The sequence below is a fragment of the Pseudoliparis swirei genome, chromosome 22 (genome assembly GCF_029220125.1).
Source record: "Pseudoliparis swirei isolate HS2019 ecotype Mariana Trench chromosome 22, NWPU_hadal_v1, whole genome shotgun sequence".
NCBI lineage: Eukaryota > Metazoa > Chordata > Actinopteri > Perciformes > Liparidae > Pseudoliparis > Pseudoliparis swirei.
Window position 1 is genome coordinate 6,926,628 of NC_079409.1, and position 19,424 is coordinate 6,946,051.

The window sequence follows — 19,424 nt, forward strand, 5'->3', positions numbered from 1 at the left end:
ATGATCCTCATTCCCTTCACCTGGTCCTCATGCCCTTCTCACCTGCCTATGATCACCTCGTTAGTCCCTCATTCCCTTCACCTGGTCCTCACATCCTTCTCACCTGCAGCCCATCCCCTTATTAGTCCCTCACTATTTAGCTCCCTCACTTGTCCTCTGCCAGATTGTCTTGTGTCATTGCCAAGCGCTCCAGCATATTCAAATATTAATTGTGATCTGCCTGTTCCGACCCTGTTTGCCTGTTGTCCCGATTTAAGATTTTTGCCTGCCCCTTTTGGATTTGTTACCCTATTTGACGGACCACCTGGTTTTGACCTTGCCTGAATTGCCAAGTAAAGATCGTTCTCCTGCATTCCTGTTTCCGAGTCGTGTTATTGAGATCAAGCTACCTTGCACTTGAGTGGACAGGTTGCACAGTGCCTTACAGATAAAAATTCACTGCGCTTAATTTTATTGTTGCATGACAACCTGGAATTTAACATGAATTTTTATTTGAATTTGATGTCGTGGACCAACACAAAATAGTAAACATTGGTGAAATGTAAAGAAAAAGCTAACTTATTTTCAAGAAGTGAAAAAAAAACTAAAATGTTGTGTGCATATGTATCACCCATCACTCCCTTTGTTATGAAGCCTCTAAAAAAGATCTGGTGTGTCCAATCACCTCCCAAATTCAGACTGTAGAAGAATCCATCATATTGAAATGAAAAGAATATGTCACGACAACAAACCTGCTGAAGAGAGGATGAATACTCGGAGACCGGGCAAAGAGGACATTAATCAGAGAGGCAACAAAGAGACCAAAGACAACCCTGAAGGGGCTGAAAGCTCCATGGCGGAGATGCAAGTATCTGTGTATAGGACCACTTTAAGATGTACACTCCACAGAGATGGGCATCCAGCTCCTTCAGGGTTATCTTTGGCCTCTTTGCTGCTCGTCTGATGTCCTTTTTGCCTAGTCTGTGAGAATCAGTCCTCTCTTCGGCAGGTTTGTTGGGTGCCATATTCTTTCCATTTGGTAAAAATTGATTTGATGGTGGTCTGTTTGATCATGTGACAAATCATGAGAGACTTACCGCTATTTTACTAATTCTGAGACTTCTGAAGTTGCTTTTAAAGGTTCCACAAAGGATATATATATATATATATATATACCACTTTCCAGGTACAAAAATAAATCAAATGTATTCATTTATTTTACTTCACCTACTATTCTGTCTAGCTCCATTACATAAGACCCCTCCCCCCAAATACATTTTAATTCCAGGTTGCAATGCAATCAAATAGGAAAAAGGGGGGTTGAATATAACATTGTACTCTGCTGTGTTTTAGTTGGTCCTTGAGGCCCAGTTCCTCTGTTTCACACACACTGCTGATATAGTCTCGCCACTGGGCTCCTCCACTTTCTGTGAGCTGCTGTTTTTCGGCATTGTATCATAGTTAAAACACATATTTAGACGCTCTGGCAAGCCAAGCACAGCCAGTCATGGTCCTGTGAAGTTATTGTTTACTTTTGGTTGCAGTATGCTCGAGTGACAGGGACAGCATGCTCTGACCTCCCCTTAGTTTAACAACATTTTGCATGAGTGAAATGTTGTTAGAAAAACTTGTTTTATTTTGTAAATAAAGTGTCGACAGGTTAAGTGGTCTCCATCCTGTGTGCTTTGAGATCGCAGGTTAAACTTGAGGGGTCTCCAGAAGATGAACAGTAGAGCTACAAAATTATGTTTCTGCTCCCTTAAATAAAGAATATACATTTTTCAAAAGTTCCTCCAAGCCTTTTTGAAATTATTCAAATGAAACAAGAAAAACAAGACGTATCTTTGGTTGAACAGGTCTCAACCGGCAGAGAAAGCAGACATTAGTTTGTTTTAAGGGGGCACAAGCTGCAATGATCGGGAACCGCTGGTTTAGTTGTGTAATGACATCATGTGTCTCGGCGTCCATCGGCATGGACACAGAGCTGATACAGCTGTTAACCAGAGGTGCGTTTAATGTTTCTTGTGCTTTTTAATATTCCTTATTGCAGAGTCAGTGTTGGATTATCTACTCTTTGCTATTCTAGAGGTGTAGATTTAAGGCATTTAGGAATAATTCATATGAAAAACTTGCATCATGGCCTTAACATTACATCGATGCATTCCCTCCTCATCCGAGCATTAATGCCGTTTCAGTTTCGCCCTTTTGACTCGTTGCCCTCACAAACATCTCCACCCCCCCTACTAAAACTATAATGATCTCGCCTTAATTGATGGGTTTGGATAATGCCATGGCACGAGGCCAGGCATGCGTGACACAAATCACATTACTGATGAGACCAAGGGTCTGAGCCTCGAGACACATCGTCGACGAGTTTAACGTAGGGAGAAGAAAAAAAAGAATCCATCCTAATTAATTTATGGAAAGGGCACATCTCACAACACTATTATGTTGCTGTTAGTGAGCGTGTCGTTCAGAAGAATCAAGCTATTTAGTGCTATAGTTTCAAGGTCAGATCTCTTGCTTCATTATGCGAATGTGGTGAGGCCTTAAGGAAAGGGGGAAATGAAAGAGATCAACAACGCCACCTGGGGCCTTGCACCCCAAGAAATACAAGTTCTCAACTCAAATATATAAATTAATTGTAAGGACACAGATTCATTTACCATGATTAGGCCAGAGACGTGTTTTAGTAGAATTTAAAACAAGTTTATTCCAGAAAATTAAGATGATTTAAAACCAAATAATTAAAAGCCCAAAACAATTAACCGTAACCAAACCATGCAAAAACAAGTAAAATAGTAGCAGGAAAACGGCAACAGGTAAATTTCTATACCGCCACTGATTGGGGCGGAGCCAGCCTAAGGGCTGCGTTCAAAATCCTACCCTTCCTTCTCTGGGGAGCGTTCCCAACGACGCATACCTGCTCACCTCCGTGCTGTGGTTCTTCAAAACGTTTGGATTCTATGTAATACGTCTCCAACGAGCCAGAAACACTGGAGGTGCTTTGCCTATACATTAATGCAGACCCAACAACAATGCAATCTTATCTAATGTTGTTTACGGATACGGATACTCTGATGTGCTTTTAATGGGAGATATCAACATGGTGTCAAGGAGTATCCCCTTGATTTAAATGCACAAGCTTGTCTTTAAGGGACGTGATCCGCTTACCCGCGTGGCGCCGCTCGTGTGTTTTCCGCCTATCTTTAGAACTGTATTTTTGATCTTTGTTCTCATTCTGCCCGTCGGTTAACTTGGCAGCTCGACAGCCGCTCAGTGATAACGCTAAACGCTGCATGGAACAGGCCTTTTTCTCTTTTTTCGTCCCGCATGTGTCCTCAACGCCTCGGGTAAATGTGTCACTGGGTTTGTCTCGCGATACACAAAAGACACTGCTGATTACAAAAAAGCCGCTGATTTACTACCCATCGTTTTAATTTTTTTCTTTCCCCAATTGTTTAAAAAGCTTATTTTCTTTGGGTCTTAGATAGATAGATAGATAGATACTTTATTAATCCCCAAGGGGAAATTTGTCGTCACAGTAGCAGCACCAATAAACTAAACACACGAGAATAAAATATAAAAAACAGGGATGAAAGATATAGATGTATACAAGTAAAATATAAAATACAAAATGAAGTATATATATGTATATAAAATGAAACATATGTATATATATATATACACACACACAAACAAATATAATACAATGACTGTGCAAAGTATACAAAGTAAAATATATATGTATATATATATACACAACATATATGCATACACAAATACAATACAATACAAATGACTGCAGTGTAAAATTAAATTAAATATTAAATATAGACAGTGTGCAAAGTGTGTGTATGTGTGTAGTCTAAATAAATGAAATGTGTGAAGTGCAGAACAACATAGTGTAAATATGAAGTTATTATTACAGTTATTGAACTAGGATCTGGCAAGAGGTGATCTGTTATAGAGGAGATGAGGTCGGGAAGAAGCGAGTTCCAAATTGCTCCAAAATCAAACCTCAATTGTAAAAATGGTTCTGCTGAAAAGTAACCTGGCCTCTCCTCACCTGATCCAGGATCTGCCCAGTGCAACTGGTGTTTACTGAATGAGATCAAAGGTGTGGCTCAGTCGTTGTGACTCAAAGAGGCCGACGAGGCGAGAGATGCAAGATGCATTTGATTTGCCGCGACACTGCAAAGGATGATTTATTGATGACGTCCTTGAAGTGCAAGAGCCCACAGCAGTGCATCACATCTCCTTCGGTTTGTGTTCAGCGACATCAAAGCCTTTTCTTTCGCTCACGAATGTAAATGGATTTGGTGGCGAGGGGAACAGAAATAAAGTCAAAACACCAGGTGCCATACCAGAGATGGTGTCAAACAGTGCGGCCAAAGAGACGATTCAGCGATAGTTGTGTTTTAGTTAACTCGTAAGGTTTTTCATGAGCCGCTTTCATAAAGACGGATGTTGCCGGAGTCATGAGCACAGTGCTAATGAGTCACAAATGCAGAAAACCCCAAATTATCTTTCAAAAGACGATACAGGAGATTCTGAGAGCCATTTTGTTTTCTAAAAACTTGTTCTCAAAAGTTTAGCACATCACGTACTCGACTCCCCACGTGTAACACCGGTCAATGGCTTCCATAAGGTTTACAAATGAGGCAGGGCCTTTATTATTTAGCAGCCAGGTGGCATATTGTGACGATGGCGGTTACAGGAGAGTCGTCAAACAACGGCCTAATTAAAACCAACCATCGGAACAAATCACCGCCAGGATGCTGTTGCCTATAAAAAGTTGTCACCGGCCATAACCAAATGAAAACAGCTGACGATAACACACAGTGTGTACACAAAGATCAGCACGTGCAATATTTGGAAAAGACTTGTAATCGATGAGGATTAAAGCGAGATTAGCAAAGTAGATTGTCTCAGCGTTGGTGCAACGGATCAATCTGGGCCTTTACGTGTCGTTATTGCAAATGCAATTTGAGTAAAGCTCGCAGTTATGTGAGACACAAGAACGACCTTCATTTACAGTCCGTCAGCCTGTTTGAGATTAGATGGATGGCTTCTTTTGTGTTAATAGTTTTAATAGTTTAAGGCCACACTGTTCATCAACACTGGAATAGTGGCAGCCTAATTATGACCATAGATTATTGCCTAAAACCACATTTCTTTAGCACAAATAGATTTAACACTGAATTTGAAGTCCGCTAAATCAACTTCTATACTGTGTCACATGTCGTTTATATTTTGGGATGCATGGAGGGAAACGTAGGGAAATGAGCCGGTGGGGAAAATCACAGTTTAGGAAAATCAAGAACATTTCCTTGCAGGAAACATAAAAGCAACTTGAGTGACACTTTCAAGGGATTAATATCATCTCACTAAGTCTAGAAATAATAATAATGCAGAAAGGGTTTTGTGAATACATTTACTATTTCCTTTGCAGACTTGTACAGAAAACCAGACAATAAATCCAACAGGCCGAGGCCATTGGACATTAAACATTGAGGGCTATATTGTTCAATCTGCTGATACAGTACTTCAATAAGAGAAAAAAGAGAACGGGAAAACCAAAGTCACCATCGCTTCTCCAAGTGTGATATCACAAATGAACAGATGCAACCCGAGCCAAAGGCATGCATACGTTCTGATGAGGTCTCGTGACTTCAAGGCTAAATTTAGTTGTATAAATTTGAGGGATTTAGATTCATCTGGTGAGCTGGTAGGTGTCTAATTCAAGAATGTCACTCTGCCACCTCGCCAGCTGCACACAGTAGAGGCGAACCTAGTTGCAAGAATGCTGTAATGCTTGTTTATTGTATAACACCATCTTTATGACATAACAACTTACATTTCTGTCACTTTCTGCTTAATATTTGGGTGTCTGGGTGTCCACTTCCAGTCACAAAGTAGAATTTAAGTAAAGTCATTACGCAGGGTTCAAACATCCTCAAATGCGTCACTTCATCGGGGCGTGAATCCACTCTCTAAATCGAGTTTCTGTTCACACGACTGCGGGAGGTGTTGACACCCGACACAGGTGTATCCAACATCCTTGATGATATCTGCATTCCATTCACAGGAGGCGGTCCAGCGACAGCTCGGAGTGCACGCTCGCCTCTTTACGAAATTGAATGAAAGTCAAAATGTCTGATGTGTGAATCATCTATGAGGCATTTCTCCGAGGCTCAGCTTGCCGACATGGATGCAACCATCGCTTTGTTTACCAGACACATTGGAAGTTCCCGTTCACCTCAGACCTTAGTGAAGTACTTTAGTTGATGGAGAAATGTCCAACCTGTACAAACACAACATGCTCAACTGTCTCTGTAATATTTTCTTCTTCAAAGTTTTCAATATTGTTTTAATCTAATATTCAAACCTGACAAGACACCCAACAAGGGTTTTTCATCTCAAAATGTCGATGCAGTATATTAGGTAGCATGCCATTACATTTTATGATTCTTAATAAACAGGCTGGTGAATTGACATGGAAAAGAAAAGAAACATTGTACTTAAGCAAAGTTCACATGTTATAGTATGACACACCCATTAGACAGGCCTTTAATTGTGTGTGTGTGAGTGTACATGCCAATTATAGGGTAATAACTCATATTTAGCGCGCATATTGGGTTTAACTTAGGGCAAAACAAGAGCACATCTCCAATGCAGGGCATTCATAATCATTACTCTAATGATATAATTAATGCAACACAGGAACATAAATTATCTCTTTTCATACATGTATTTAATCGCCTATTCATTTGCTGGTTACCAAAACAGTGTCATCATATTGTCTGAGCCAACGCCAGGTACACGATGGCCTTAAAACTATACACCTTAATCACCATAGGGACATTTGTTCAAACCAATCTGACGCTCTACACTAAAATAAGAGCAATGGTCTTTGAAAATGTTCGAATTCTCTTTACATAATCAAACGGATACTAAAAACGTTCCCATTGTGCGTTTTTTGTTTGTGAAAATGCTAAATAACACCTTCTGCTTGAAGATGAACATGGTTATGATGGTACATGAGACCGTAACATTACGCTTAAGTCAGAAGTCCGAGGTCATTGCTAACGTTGGTGAAAATGTAACATCAACTCAGTCAGCTTAGCTAAACATTTTATTCAACAGCATGGCGAACGACTTTCCAGTGCCCAGATACAGCTGCACCAGTCAGTGGTTCTCAGATTACCAAACGGCAAAATCCAACAGCAATCCAGATTTCCCAACGGCACAGTTTGTGCCAGAAGTCGCTCCGAGAGCCACTTTGCTAACCCACAGCATGTGTGTTTAAACATGTTCTTTCTCTTTCAGTCTTTTGCAGTTTGAATTAGTTTTTTTCCATTTCCTGTAAACTCTACAAACCAGAAATAACCTGAAAAACGAGCTGAGAAAGCGAGAGAGCGAGAGAGAGAGAGAGAGAGAGAATGTGAGTGGGCGGGACAGACAGTAAACTGAAAAACAGGAACAAGGTGATAACATGTGTCAAAGTGCACCTGCACACCTGAGTAAAGCCACTCCTTTCCCAGGACGGACACATTAGAGATGGTTGAGAAGCGGAGGCCGGAGAAATGCACTAAAACCCGATACAGCGTTAATATCTTTCAACCCTTTTGACATCCCCTCTGGTTTGGTTTTGAGGGATTTAAGAGATTAGAGTTCTTTTTTTTTTGTTGATTTAGTTTAGATTTGTATTTTTGTGCTTCGTATGTTGCTCTTGTTTTGATTCCACAACTTCGCGGCGGCAGCTTCAGAGTCCCAGACTTTGTTTTTCTTTTTGTGATCTGCTTGCCTGATGAAGATGTGGTCCATGAAGGTGATCATTCTCCTCCTCTTCTGCTATGGTAAGTACACAGGAGCGAATACGGTTTTATGCTTTGGATTTACAGATGTTGGTAACGGGCAGTCAAACATTTTATGGGTCATTTTCTTTTACAAAGCAGCATCGGCAAAAGGAGAAATAAAAAACGCCAATGTAATAAAGCCTGGTAATGTTTTTGACGGCTGATTTCCCTTCACATCCAAACAAAGCGTGGGCAATAAATAACATTACAGTTGAAACGTGCCCCTGATTTGTTAAATCACTAACTCCCAGGATGGCTTTGTGGTCTACATGGGAACGACTCAGAGCATCAACATGTATACAGGACTGTCTCAGAAAATTAGAATATTGTGATAAAGTTCTTTATTTTCTGTAATGCAATTAAAAAAACAAAAATGTCATGCATTCTGGATTCATTACAAATCAACTGAAATATTGCAAGCCTTTTATTCTTTTAATATTGCTGATTATGGCTTACAGCTTAAGAAAACTCTAAAATCCTATCTCATAAAATTTTAATATTTCCTCAGACCAAGTAAAAAAAAAGATTTATAACAGCTGAGTGTTTGTCAAGGCTCAGGAAACCCTTGCAGGTGTTTCGAGTTAATTAGACAATTCAAGTGATTTGTTTAATACCCTACTAGTATACTTTTTCATGATATTCTAATATTTAGAGATAGGATATTTTAGTTTTCTTAAGCTGTAAGCCATAATCAGCAATATTAAAAGAATAAAAGGCTTGCAATATTTCAGTTGATTTGTAATGAATCCAGAATGCATGACATTTTTGTTTTTTTAATTGCATTACAGAAAATAAAGAACTTCATCACAATATTCTAATTTTCTGAGACAGTCCTGTATTTACTTAAGCTATTAAATGTACTGTAAGACTTCACATGGGGAAGCTGGGGCTTCAACGTTGTCGTACAGGGAGACGGTGCAGAGTTTCTTCCCTTTTTTCCCCGTGAAGGGTTGTTTGGGAGTTTTTCCTGATCCGATGTGAGGTTTTGGGACAGGGATGTCTATTTGTACAGATTGTAAAGCACTCTGAGACAAATTAGTAATTTGTGAAAATGGGCGATACAAAGAAACTGAAGTGAACTGAACAGAGGGCTGTATACGGCTCTTGTTACAGTAGTGGTTCTCAAACGGGGGTACATGACGGCACGGTGAGATTAAAAAAACTATAACAAATATTTGCATATTTAAAAGTCTGTGACACATTTTTATTTAATTTATATTTAGTTAAATATAAGTAAGTTCATAAACTTAATTTGAGATGTTCTATATTCAGACACCGATGGCACGGCGCTGTGTATTACATCTTTTCTTCAACTAAAAATGTGTTGTGCTGGTTGGGTGGTACTTGGATGAAAAACAAATTCTCATGGGGAACATCATAAGAAAAAGGTTTAGCACCACTGCAGTAGAGAACAGTATCCTTAATTACTTGTAATTTAGCCCATGGTATTCAAACTAAATACTGCATTATATTATATGAATTTTACAGTCATTATAAAATGAAGCCAGGCTCATGAGAACATGGACATTAGTGAACTGATTTACAGACTTTTGCTCTCGTTCCCATTCTTCCAACAGCTTCTCTTTCGACTGGCAACGAAAGACCGTATTTTGTTTCAAGGAACTTTTACAACGTGCTCCACTGGGACCTCATGAAGCCGGCCTTCCCTGGGGAGAAGGTCCTCTATAGCGTACAGTACTGGAGGTAAGAGCCAGGATGACGGATGAGTGACTATAATTACACCTTTCCTTCCATTGCCCTCTTGCAGCTCGGTGAGAAGTGGGTCAGAGCAGGAAAACTATTTGAAGAGTAAACACCCGGTTTGCTCATTGTGTCAAAATGTGTCAAATCAGCATTTTGTAGACTGTTAAAAACACATTGGGTCAAACTCAAATCACATGTTACATTGTACAGTAGTTTTCATTTCAGCAACATCTCAGGCTGATTAAGACTTGTATTTAAATTGACTGGTTGAGATTTTCTACGGTAGGAACAATTAGATTTGGGATTTGTTGAAAATACAAAAAATTGCCATCCTAATCCTTTAATATCCAGGATTTCTGTTTTATGACGAGGCAACGACCAGGTGCGTTTCTGGCTTTCATTTGCCGCCAATAATCCCTTCGTCTCTTATAGAAATGGCTAGTGGCTCTATAAATGTAGTGTTCGAAAACTAGCATGCTGCGATGGATTCAACTCGACTACCAACGGCTTGGACGCAACAATAATAAGAGCTATAAGATCCGTTCTCAATCACAAGCATGATCAAGATGCTCACACAGAACTATATAATGTAACTTTCTTCAATCCGCTCAGACTCTAATATAGATCTCAACAAAGTGGAAATGTCATCTGGTTCTCGTCTAATTAATCATGACAGTCTCCAAGACAAATGTCAAGTGGCACCCCTTGACTTTTCTCCCAGCCACCGTCACCTGGAACTGCTGGAGCGACTTCCAGCATAAAATCTGCTGCAGAGGAAGACTGCTTTAACGACAATACCTTTAATATCGGTTCAAGGTTACCACAAAAGACGAGCATTTGTCTCCCATGAGGAGGAACCGTGTGTTCCAGTGACAAATAGCTGCTTGTGCGTGGTCGGTATGACCCTGTGTTTGTTTCACTGCAGCCATGAACATAGAACTGCCAGTATAAGAAAGACAAATATATTATAATATGTATATTTTGGAAGTCTGTGACTTATGTAACAATGAGAAGCAGTATCAAACGGTTCATATAACTCCCCACCAAAGATATTTTTTGTTTTGGTACCAGCGCACACACACTGGCATGATCCAGTGGTTCCACTACCAGTTTGATCACACTGTACTGCACCTTTTTTTTTTATTAATAGTGATGCCACGGAGAAATTCCAGATAAAAGAGGAGTGCCAGAACATTACCGCTCTGTCCTGTGACCTGACTGCAGAAACCCCATCAGTTCATGATGTTCAGTACCTGGCTAAAGTGTACTGTAACGGTCACTCGTGCGGCATCACCGAAAGGTTGAAGCCCATTGCACACAGTAAGAAGAGCCAAGCTCATCCATGAAATGATTTTACTTCCCGCCAAGCCAGATGTATTCTATCGTGACATTGATTCATTCAACTCTTTGCCTCCACAGCTGTTTTTGGTCCGCCCACCGTGTCTACGTACCCAAGAGTGTCGTCCTTGGACGTCAACGTAACCCTGCCTTTGGGCCCAAAGGGAGTCTCCATTGCCGACATCATCACCAGCAGCAAAAAAGGGCCTTCCAAAGCTGAAATCGTCTTCGTCTTAAAAATCACCCACCCAACGTGGGCTGCACAGGTGAGTCTCCGTTTAAACCATGCGATATACTCCACCAATATTCAGTCATATAATCATAAAAGCCCTCACATGTGTAATACAATGAGTAAATGCAATGATCAAAAACAAAGGTAATATTTTCAAATGCTGTCAAGAACAAGTCTATTTTTTCAATTAATATGAAATTAGAATTTTGTATTATTGTTGAGGCGAACTAAATTGTCTATGTGATTTACGCCCAATGGGTTGAAGGGATTTGGTCTTTAAAATGTGATGCAGTGGAGTTGCTCCTCTTATCATTCTGCCTGCAGGTTTCCGTGTCTCACAAAAGTGTTTTGTTTAATTTGATGATATACGTTTCAGGATTAACTGACCCATAAAACCAGCAACGGATTAAATCAGCTACAAACCAAATGTCCCTTTCTGTCTTCAGGTTCATGAATCCACAACTGGCCAGTTCGTCATCAGCTTGAAGAACAACCAAACCGAGTACTGCGGCTACGTGGTGTACAACGCTTTAACGGAGTGGGGTCGCCCACCGGGTGAGCAGGCCCCCTTCTGTGTCACACTGCCAGGTGAGGTCAATGCTGAACACAATTATCCTCTCACGCACTCTTGGTAAAAGCGCACATTATACTTACCAACACATTAATATTGACCATTAATCGCTAAGATATGCGTTTGGGAAATAGTATTTCCCAATATTTGATAAAAGATTTAGGTGTGGATGATTTATTTGTTAATACACGTGTGTTATCCACGATAGGCTCTTTCTACGTAATGTGAAAATCACTTGACAATCTGTAATGGATGAAGTTAATAATTCGCTTTATTTACATTACTTGAATTATATTTACTAAAACATTATATTTACTTGAGGCGACAGTGTGCCACTCAGCATCTCACTGGGAAGCTATGGAGGACCCTGCTGCTGTGGAGGAAATGCAAAACTTATCCTTGAAAATGTTACGTTTCCTGTGTTTGACTCGAAGTGATTGCAGCCACTCGGAAACAAGTGTTTGTAAATATATAAAGACAGTTTGTCATAAATCAGTTCTCTTTTAAAGACGCCTGCATCTGCACAAATCCTCAGTCACGGTATAAAAGGTAAACTCACTGGTCAAAAACCACCAGGAAGACTCTGGTTTGCAATGAAGCTGAATTTATTGATATTGGCCACAATGGCGAAGTTGTTCATACTGTGATCCAAGCCTCTAAAAATGATCTTGTTAACTCTTGAATGATAATACAAATAAATGGAGAGCTTTATTCAAGGAAGTCACTTCACAGGGAAGTGACCCCTCCCTCTTCTGTCGCTGTCAGACTGATGAGATTAGTCCGTTTACTCAGGTGACGTTCTTCTCCCCTTAGTTTGCCTTATTGTGTAATCTCTACAGCTAACACTGGCACTAACTAGTTCGAACATCTAGAGGCAACATTATACTTTGATACAATACACATGTGCACAAGCCAAAGCTCTCATACGCCTGAAGAGGGGACATCCCCGTCCGTCGGCTGCTGTGTATGTTCCTGTTAACCAACATACTTTTGGGAAGTACTTGGATATACTGGTACATCAACAACCCGACGTCACAAAGGCATTTCCACAGTGGTGCGTTGAGAACATGCTGAAGTTGTGTGTCACCATCGGAGCTTTGTACTCGCCGTTTTAAACGCCTTGAGGGTTGTCTGATGTTACGGCTGTGTGTTGTGTGTTTTCCCGAATTGGAAAATGACGGCGACTCTCTCCCCCCTCAGGTGACCCTCTGACGCTTTTGCCATGGTTTCTTGTTGGCGCTGTTCTCCTGACGGCCGTAGTCACAACTTCAGTTGTGTGCATGTGCAACTATGCGAGGGGTGGAAAAGAAAAGAGCATTCCAAAGCTATTGGTAAGATTAACTGCAGTGACAAGGAAATGTTTCCTGATCAGGAATTTGACACCTGCTGGCACTTGTCATGACTATGCACATGTTCAGGGGACAGATGTGTCACAGTAAGAAGTTGTTTTCGTGACTTTCAGTGAAGACAGGGAAGACATTACATGTTTCTTGCATGTGTATTATATATATATATAAATATATACATATACACTACCGTTCAAAAGTTTGGGATCACTTAGAAATGACTTTATTTTACAAAGAAAAGCACTGTTTTTTCAATAAAGATAACATTAAATTAATCAGAAATACACTCTCTACATTGTTAATGTGGTAAATGACTATTCTAGGTGGAAACGTCTGGTTTCTAATGAAATATCTCCAGAGGTGTATAGAGGCCCATTTCCATCAACTATCACTCCAGTGTTCTAATGGTACATTGTGTTTGCTAATCGCCTTAGAAGACTAATGGATGATTAGAAAACCCTTGTGCAATTATGTTAGCACAGCTGAAAACAGTTATGCTGGTGATATAAGCGATACAACTGGCCTTCCTTTGAGCTTGAAGTTTGTAGAACAAAATTAATACTTCAAATATTAATCATTATTTCTAACCTTGTCAATGTCTTGACTATATTTTATATTCATTTGATGAATAAAAGTGTGATTTTTCATGGAAGACACAAAATTGTCTGGGTGATCCCAAACTTTTGAACGGTAGTGTATATACAGGACTGTCTCAGAAAATTAGAATATTGTGATAAAGTTCTTTATTTTCTGTAATGCAATTAAAAAAACAAAAATGTCATGCATTCTGGATTCATTACAAATCAACTGAAATATTGCAAGCCTTTTATTCTTTTAATATTGCTGATTATGGCTTACAGCTTAAGAAAACTCTAAAATCCTATCTCATAAAATTTGAATATTTCCTCAGACCAAGTAAAAAAAAAGATTTATAACAGCAAAACAAAATCAAACATTTGAAAATGTGTTTCCAGGTGTTTCGAGTTAATTAGACGATTCAAGTGATTTGTTTAATACCCTACTAGTATACTTTTTCATGATATTCTAATATTTAGAGATAGGATATTTGAGTTTTCTTAAGCTGTAAGCCATAATCAGCAATATTAAAAGAATAAAAGGCTTGCAATATTTCAGTTGATTTGTAATGAATCCAGAATGCATGACATTTTTGTTTTTTTAATTGCATTACAGAAAATAAAGAACTTTATCACAATATTCTAATTTTCTGAGACAGTCCTGTATATACAAATATATATATAAATATATATATTTGTATATATTTATATATTTGTGTATATATATATATATTTAATATTTAGATTTTATATAAAAAAACATTTCCTGATCTTCAAAACAGGTAACCACCTTCAGCACCCCAACCACAGTCCTGCAGTCTCCAGACAGGAATCTCATCATTTCCAAGGCGGAGGTCTGCATTCAAAGTGACCAAACAGTTTACGCAACGATCCGGATGAAGCCTAATATGCCCTCAGTTGGGTCTGGAGGTTATTCCCCCCAGGACATCCTCTGCCAAGCCTGGCAAGATGGCACTGGCTCCTCTTTTGGCACAGGGGAACGCAGCATGACCCCAAATCCAGAGAGCACAAGTGCCCAGTCCTCCGAAATCTACAGTGTTGTAGCCGTCCATGCACATAATGAAGACATTCATCAGGCTACCAATGACAACAGAGAAACCTGTTACCTACCAACGTCCTCAAGTGGAGAAATCTGGGATAAAGCTGGAGCGAGTCCAAAGCTGAGCTCGCGTGGAGTACAACCGTTACCTCATCCCGACCCTTGTGAGGGCAATCCAGCCAAGCCACTGCTTTTGGAAACAGAGCGGGATACCAATGGACTACTTGTGTTGTCTCCACTCGTGTTTCAGTTGCAGAACAGCACAGATGACACAATGCCGCCCCTTAACCCAGACAGAAAACCGCTTTTATCTGACCTCACGGACTCCATGACGGGGCGGCCATCCTGGAAGAGCATCGACGGCTCAGAGTTCTCAGACTCGGGGTGTGATGAGGGCACCGTCACCACACCAACGCAGGCCTACTGCAACACCCATTATTCCCCATCGCAGCCAGTTGCTCCTTACTTCCAGCAGGGATGGAAGAACCCACCATCTCGTGATGGTGTGCTAGAAGCAGGCTACAAACAAAACTGGTTGCCCGCGATCCTTCTTGAAACTTCATCCGAAGAGCGTTGTGAATACAGAAAGACAGATTATCCGCGGACTTGGACGGGTCCCAAAATGGAGGAGCAAGGTGAGGAAGATGAAGACGAGACGAGGCACATTCTTCTCGGAAGTTGGGTGTTACCAATTCAAGAGTAATTTGCAATGAAGGAAGTTGATGCAGTGCAGAAAGCACTGATGGGTGCTTTAGTAACAGTTATGAACTTAATGTGACGACAGATGTTTTAAGTCTCCTTAAACATGCTTTTAACTCAGACATATCGAACAACCACATCTGGAACTTTAATTACAAATCAAAGTAATACATCATGCTTTGTTATTTCGGTTTTGAAAAAAAAATTATTCACATAATCATTTTTGACAGTCATACATTGTGTGTTTACATTGGAAGACATCAGCGAATATACATTATTACGTCATGTTTTTTTTGTTTTGGGACTGCAACCAATAATATTAGTTTTTTAATGTATCGACTTAATTTTTGGGTTTATAAAAAAATCGGAAAATAGTGAAAACTGAGAACCAGTTTGATACTGTATGAAGAAAAACAGGTCATCTCTTCATTTTGAGAAAAAGCATTTTCTACTATAACAAATACTACTATAGTAAATATTTTTTTCATCAACTAATTGTAGCAGCTCTACTTTGTTAAACAGAATTTCTATTTTGCTATGTGTTTATTATGCATATGAGAGAGGGACATATAACAACTGCAATATAAAGTATGAAGTTACGCTTACTCTTAACATTTCGATGTATAAAGCTGTGTTCAGACGGCTAATGTCTGTTTTGTTTACATATTGAGGGAAAACCCACCCGACACGTGATTTATTTTAAGGGATTTGAAATGAAGTTTAGATCTACTTAAGTGTTTTTCAACAGCGCCGCAATCACACAGTCAGAGTCGGCATATGCATCTGTGTGCTATCACCATGGCGACACATTATTACAATTTATTACACTCTAAATACACAATCTCAATCTGGTCGCTTTTAAATTACACTGTGGACAGTCGGCCTTAAAGATTAGATATGAAGTCAAATGTGATTGCTTTGTGGCTGACGTTAGCATCAGACGCAGCCGGGCGCCTGTTGTCCCTTTAAGCTGTTTACAATGGGACTAACATGACTGAATCTCCACTGGAAATAAAGAATTGTCCTAGTTTTAAACTTAAACATATTTCAGTATTTTCAGGGTTTGCATCTGTGGCATAATATATATTTTGTATTTTTCTGACAAAGTTCATGAACTCATGTTGGAGTCGTCATTGTTTGCTGTTCTTTCAGGGGGGAAATAGTGTGTAAAAACATATAAGGTGTGGCCACGCTGATAACAGCCTGAGCACAATCATTAACACACAGTTGTAAAGTAATAACATTGACGCGAGTGTTCCTAAATTAATGAATGTAATATGCATTTAAATTGTGTTTTATTGTGTGTAGACAGTGAATTTCGACTGAAATTCCAAATAATTATATTGAAGAATCTTTTCTCTAAAACAGAAATTCTGGAACTACAACAATAAAAACTGTCAAACTGTTTGGTGGCGGAAAGTTGTAAACGTTTTTTTAACTGGGAGTATTTCTTCACTCTATTGAAACCGGATCTCGCCGACAAACAATACCAGTCTTAGTCAATACTCCCGTCTCTTGGTGAGGTGAATACAATATGCCATAATAATAAACTTGCGTGAAAATGGAAAAATTCTTGCTACATACGGACCATGTTCCCCTTGTTAAACAAGTAGTTGGTGAAGTGGATAAACAAAGAATCCAAAGTTCAACTCAACAGCCTGTTGCGCAGCAGTGTGTGTTTTTTAAGGAAAGAGAAGACAAAAAAACAGGGACACTGGATGTCAAATGTCTGACTGACATCTGTAAGCTCCGTAAACTCCCGGTCATAGACTCCCTTCACACACACACAAGTAACACAAAAACAACAACATCCCACTTCACTCGCTCTGCCAATCCCAAGTACGCTCATGTGTCCCACCATCCCCACAGGGAGCTAGGATGATTGACAGCTTCCACACGACACAGAGGTCATGAGACCTTCACTGACCTGAACTCAGTAATTGCCATAACTAATGTTACTTAGAACACTTAATCCTGTGAACACAATAACACTTATAACAGGTTAAGATTACATGTCCCTCAGTCCGTTACAGTAGCATGACGTCCACCTGAAGTATCCTCTTCGGCTAACTACTCATTTAAAGTCATTCCACCCAAAATATCAAAGTTCACACGAAACATGTGTGAACTGTCAAGCTTGAACTGACAACTAATGGTGGCGCAAAATCTACCGTGATTATTATTTTGAGTGCGCGCTGATGTGAAAAACTCAGATAAATGTAAACAGCTGTGACATTATGGTTGGATAAAGTACACCTCGTGACTCACTCAACCAATCAGAATGCTTGATTACATCTACCTGTGTTATAATTGCAGAATCTCAAGAAAAGAAATGTAATCTGGTTTGAAATGATCTGGAAAAAAAGAGCAGCTTTTGTTACCATGAGGGGGATTTACCCACAATGTACAATTGAGGTCCTTTTCCTTCCCGAGCAGCGAGAAGAGGAAGCGATCCTCCAATTTAACTGTTTCACACGGAGAGAGAGAAACAGGGCACCTATGGGACTCGTTCCAAAGGATAACAAAAGCCGCCAGTGGTTCTCTGGTTTAATACCCATCGTGTGCTTGGTTATGCTGCCAGATACTCTCATGGAATATTTTACAGTAACATCCTGATCTGTATACACACAGGCAGGCACGTGCACAGATAGAGCCCTAGTGGTGCTCAAGCACCAGCCCTTTTGCCCTGGATGAGAAAAGTGCCCTTTTTGCTGGAGACACATTTTTTTCATTCATTCGTATTTAAGAATAAAAGTTACTCTCTCTGTCATCAAGTCCCCCCCAAATGTGTTTTAATATCCGACGGGGCATTTATTTGAGTTCTTGTGAGAATTTCGCCCCGACCTGCTCCGCGGCGCTCACGAGTTAAATCAATACATCCTGTGACGCAGTTTACATCATGAACATGTCAAAAGCTCAGCTGTATGGGCGGGTTGCCTCATACACATTCGTTGCACATGCATAACACAGCAGCACGCAGCTTTGACTGCTGCGTGAATGCAAAGACGTCATGTTGCCTGATGGTTCTTTCGTTTCCATTCCTCCACATCTTAATGATTCGATAGAAACACATTTAACTGTTCACGTCGTCTGCTGCCATGTCAAAGTTAAAGCCCGGTGTACAAGGAGGTCTGTGACTTTTACAGAACACAATGTATCAGGTGCTGCTAATATCTATATATACATCATGTTCTGTGCAAGCAGATCCAAAAGTATAAACCAGCAGGGTGCACATGATATTTCATAGCCCTTAGGCTTTCTGTGACCCGCTCTACATCAGAGCACACGCATGTCAATGAACACGCTGCATCTGTTCTACTACTGTGAGTGGGCTGACAGTGAGAATAGGGCCGGTAGAGAAGCAGAGGGAGAAGCGGGCATTGTAAAGGAAGGTTTCATACGAGCAGAGAGCTGGAGCTGGCAACGCACCAGGGAAGTTCACCGCTGCAACTGACATAAAAAGCACGTCGATGAAATGAATATGTGGCATGGCTATTGAGAGTGGGAGTAAGTGGGAAGTAGATAGACAAAGAAAATGGGTTGGATCCAGTCAAAAAAATGTTGGGACAACAACCGTCAGGAGAATCAAACAGGATGTGAAAAGGAGCAGAACCAGGGAAACCAGGTTTCTCACCCGTTTGGAAAATAAATGTCTGAGGGCATATTGTCCAGTTTTTCATCATGCTCTTTTCCTCTATCTTATTATCTTTCTTTTCTTTGGGTCACGTGCCTTTAAAGAAAATTCATTCTTTACTTGGCTGGCGGCTTTGACAGGTTCTTTTCTTTCTCTCTGCCAGGAGGCTGACCCTCCCCCGTCTTTCAACTCTCCAAGTCCCAAGAAGATCGAATGGGAGATTGCGGGGCCCTCTTGAGTACCACGGGCATGATACAACTTTGAATGGGGAGTAGTCGTTCAGACCAACCCAATGCTTCTGCACAAATAGAATTTCGATTATAGCAGAGGGTGTAATTAAAGTAATGATGGCCACTAAAGTCCTTTCTTGTCCTGCAGAGCACACCGGGACGCAAGCAGGTTTCGCAATTGTACAAAGTTGAAG

At 40.2% G+C, this 19,424-nt stretch overlaps 1 protein-coding gene across 2 annotated transcripts; it reads left to right on the forward strand.

Moving 5' to 3' along the window:
- Positions 1-7,018: 7,018 nt before the first annotated feature.
- Positions 7,019-19,242, forward strand: ifnlr1 (interferon lambda receptor 1). Of its 2 annotated transcripts, XM_056443564.1 has the most exons (8): positions 7,019-7,841; positions 9,419-9,545; positions 10,696-10,865; positions 10,965-11,149; positions 11,562-11,703; positions 12,887-13,017; positions 14,390-15,302; positions 19,164-19,242. In XM_056443564.1, the coding sequence occupies exons 1-8, from the start codon at positions 7,793-7,795 to the stop codon at positions 19,169-19,171; spliced, it is 1,725 nt and encodes a 574-aa protein (XP_056299539.1). In that variant the 5' UTR covers positions 7,019-7,792; the 3' UTR covers positions 19,172-19,242. The 2 variants fall into 2 exon arrangements, with proteins under 2 accessions (XP_056299539.1, XP_056299538.1); XM_056443563.1 differs by lacking the exon at positions 19,164-19,242 and having other exon boundaries at positions 7,024-7,841; positions 14,390-16,773.
- The last annotated feature ends 182 nt before the right edge of the window (positions 19,243-19,424 follow it).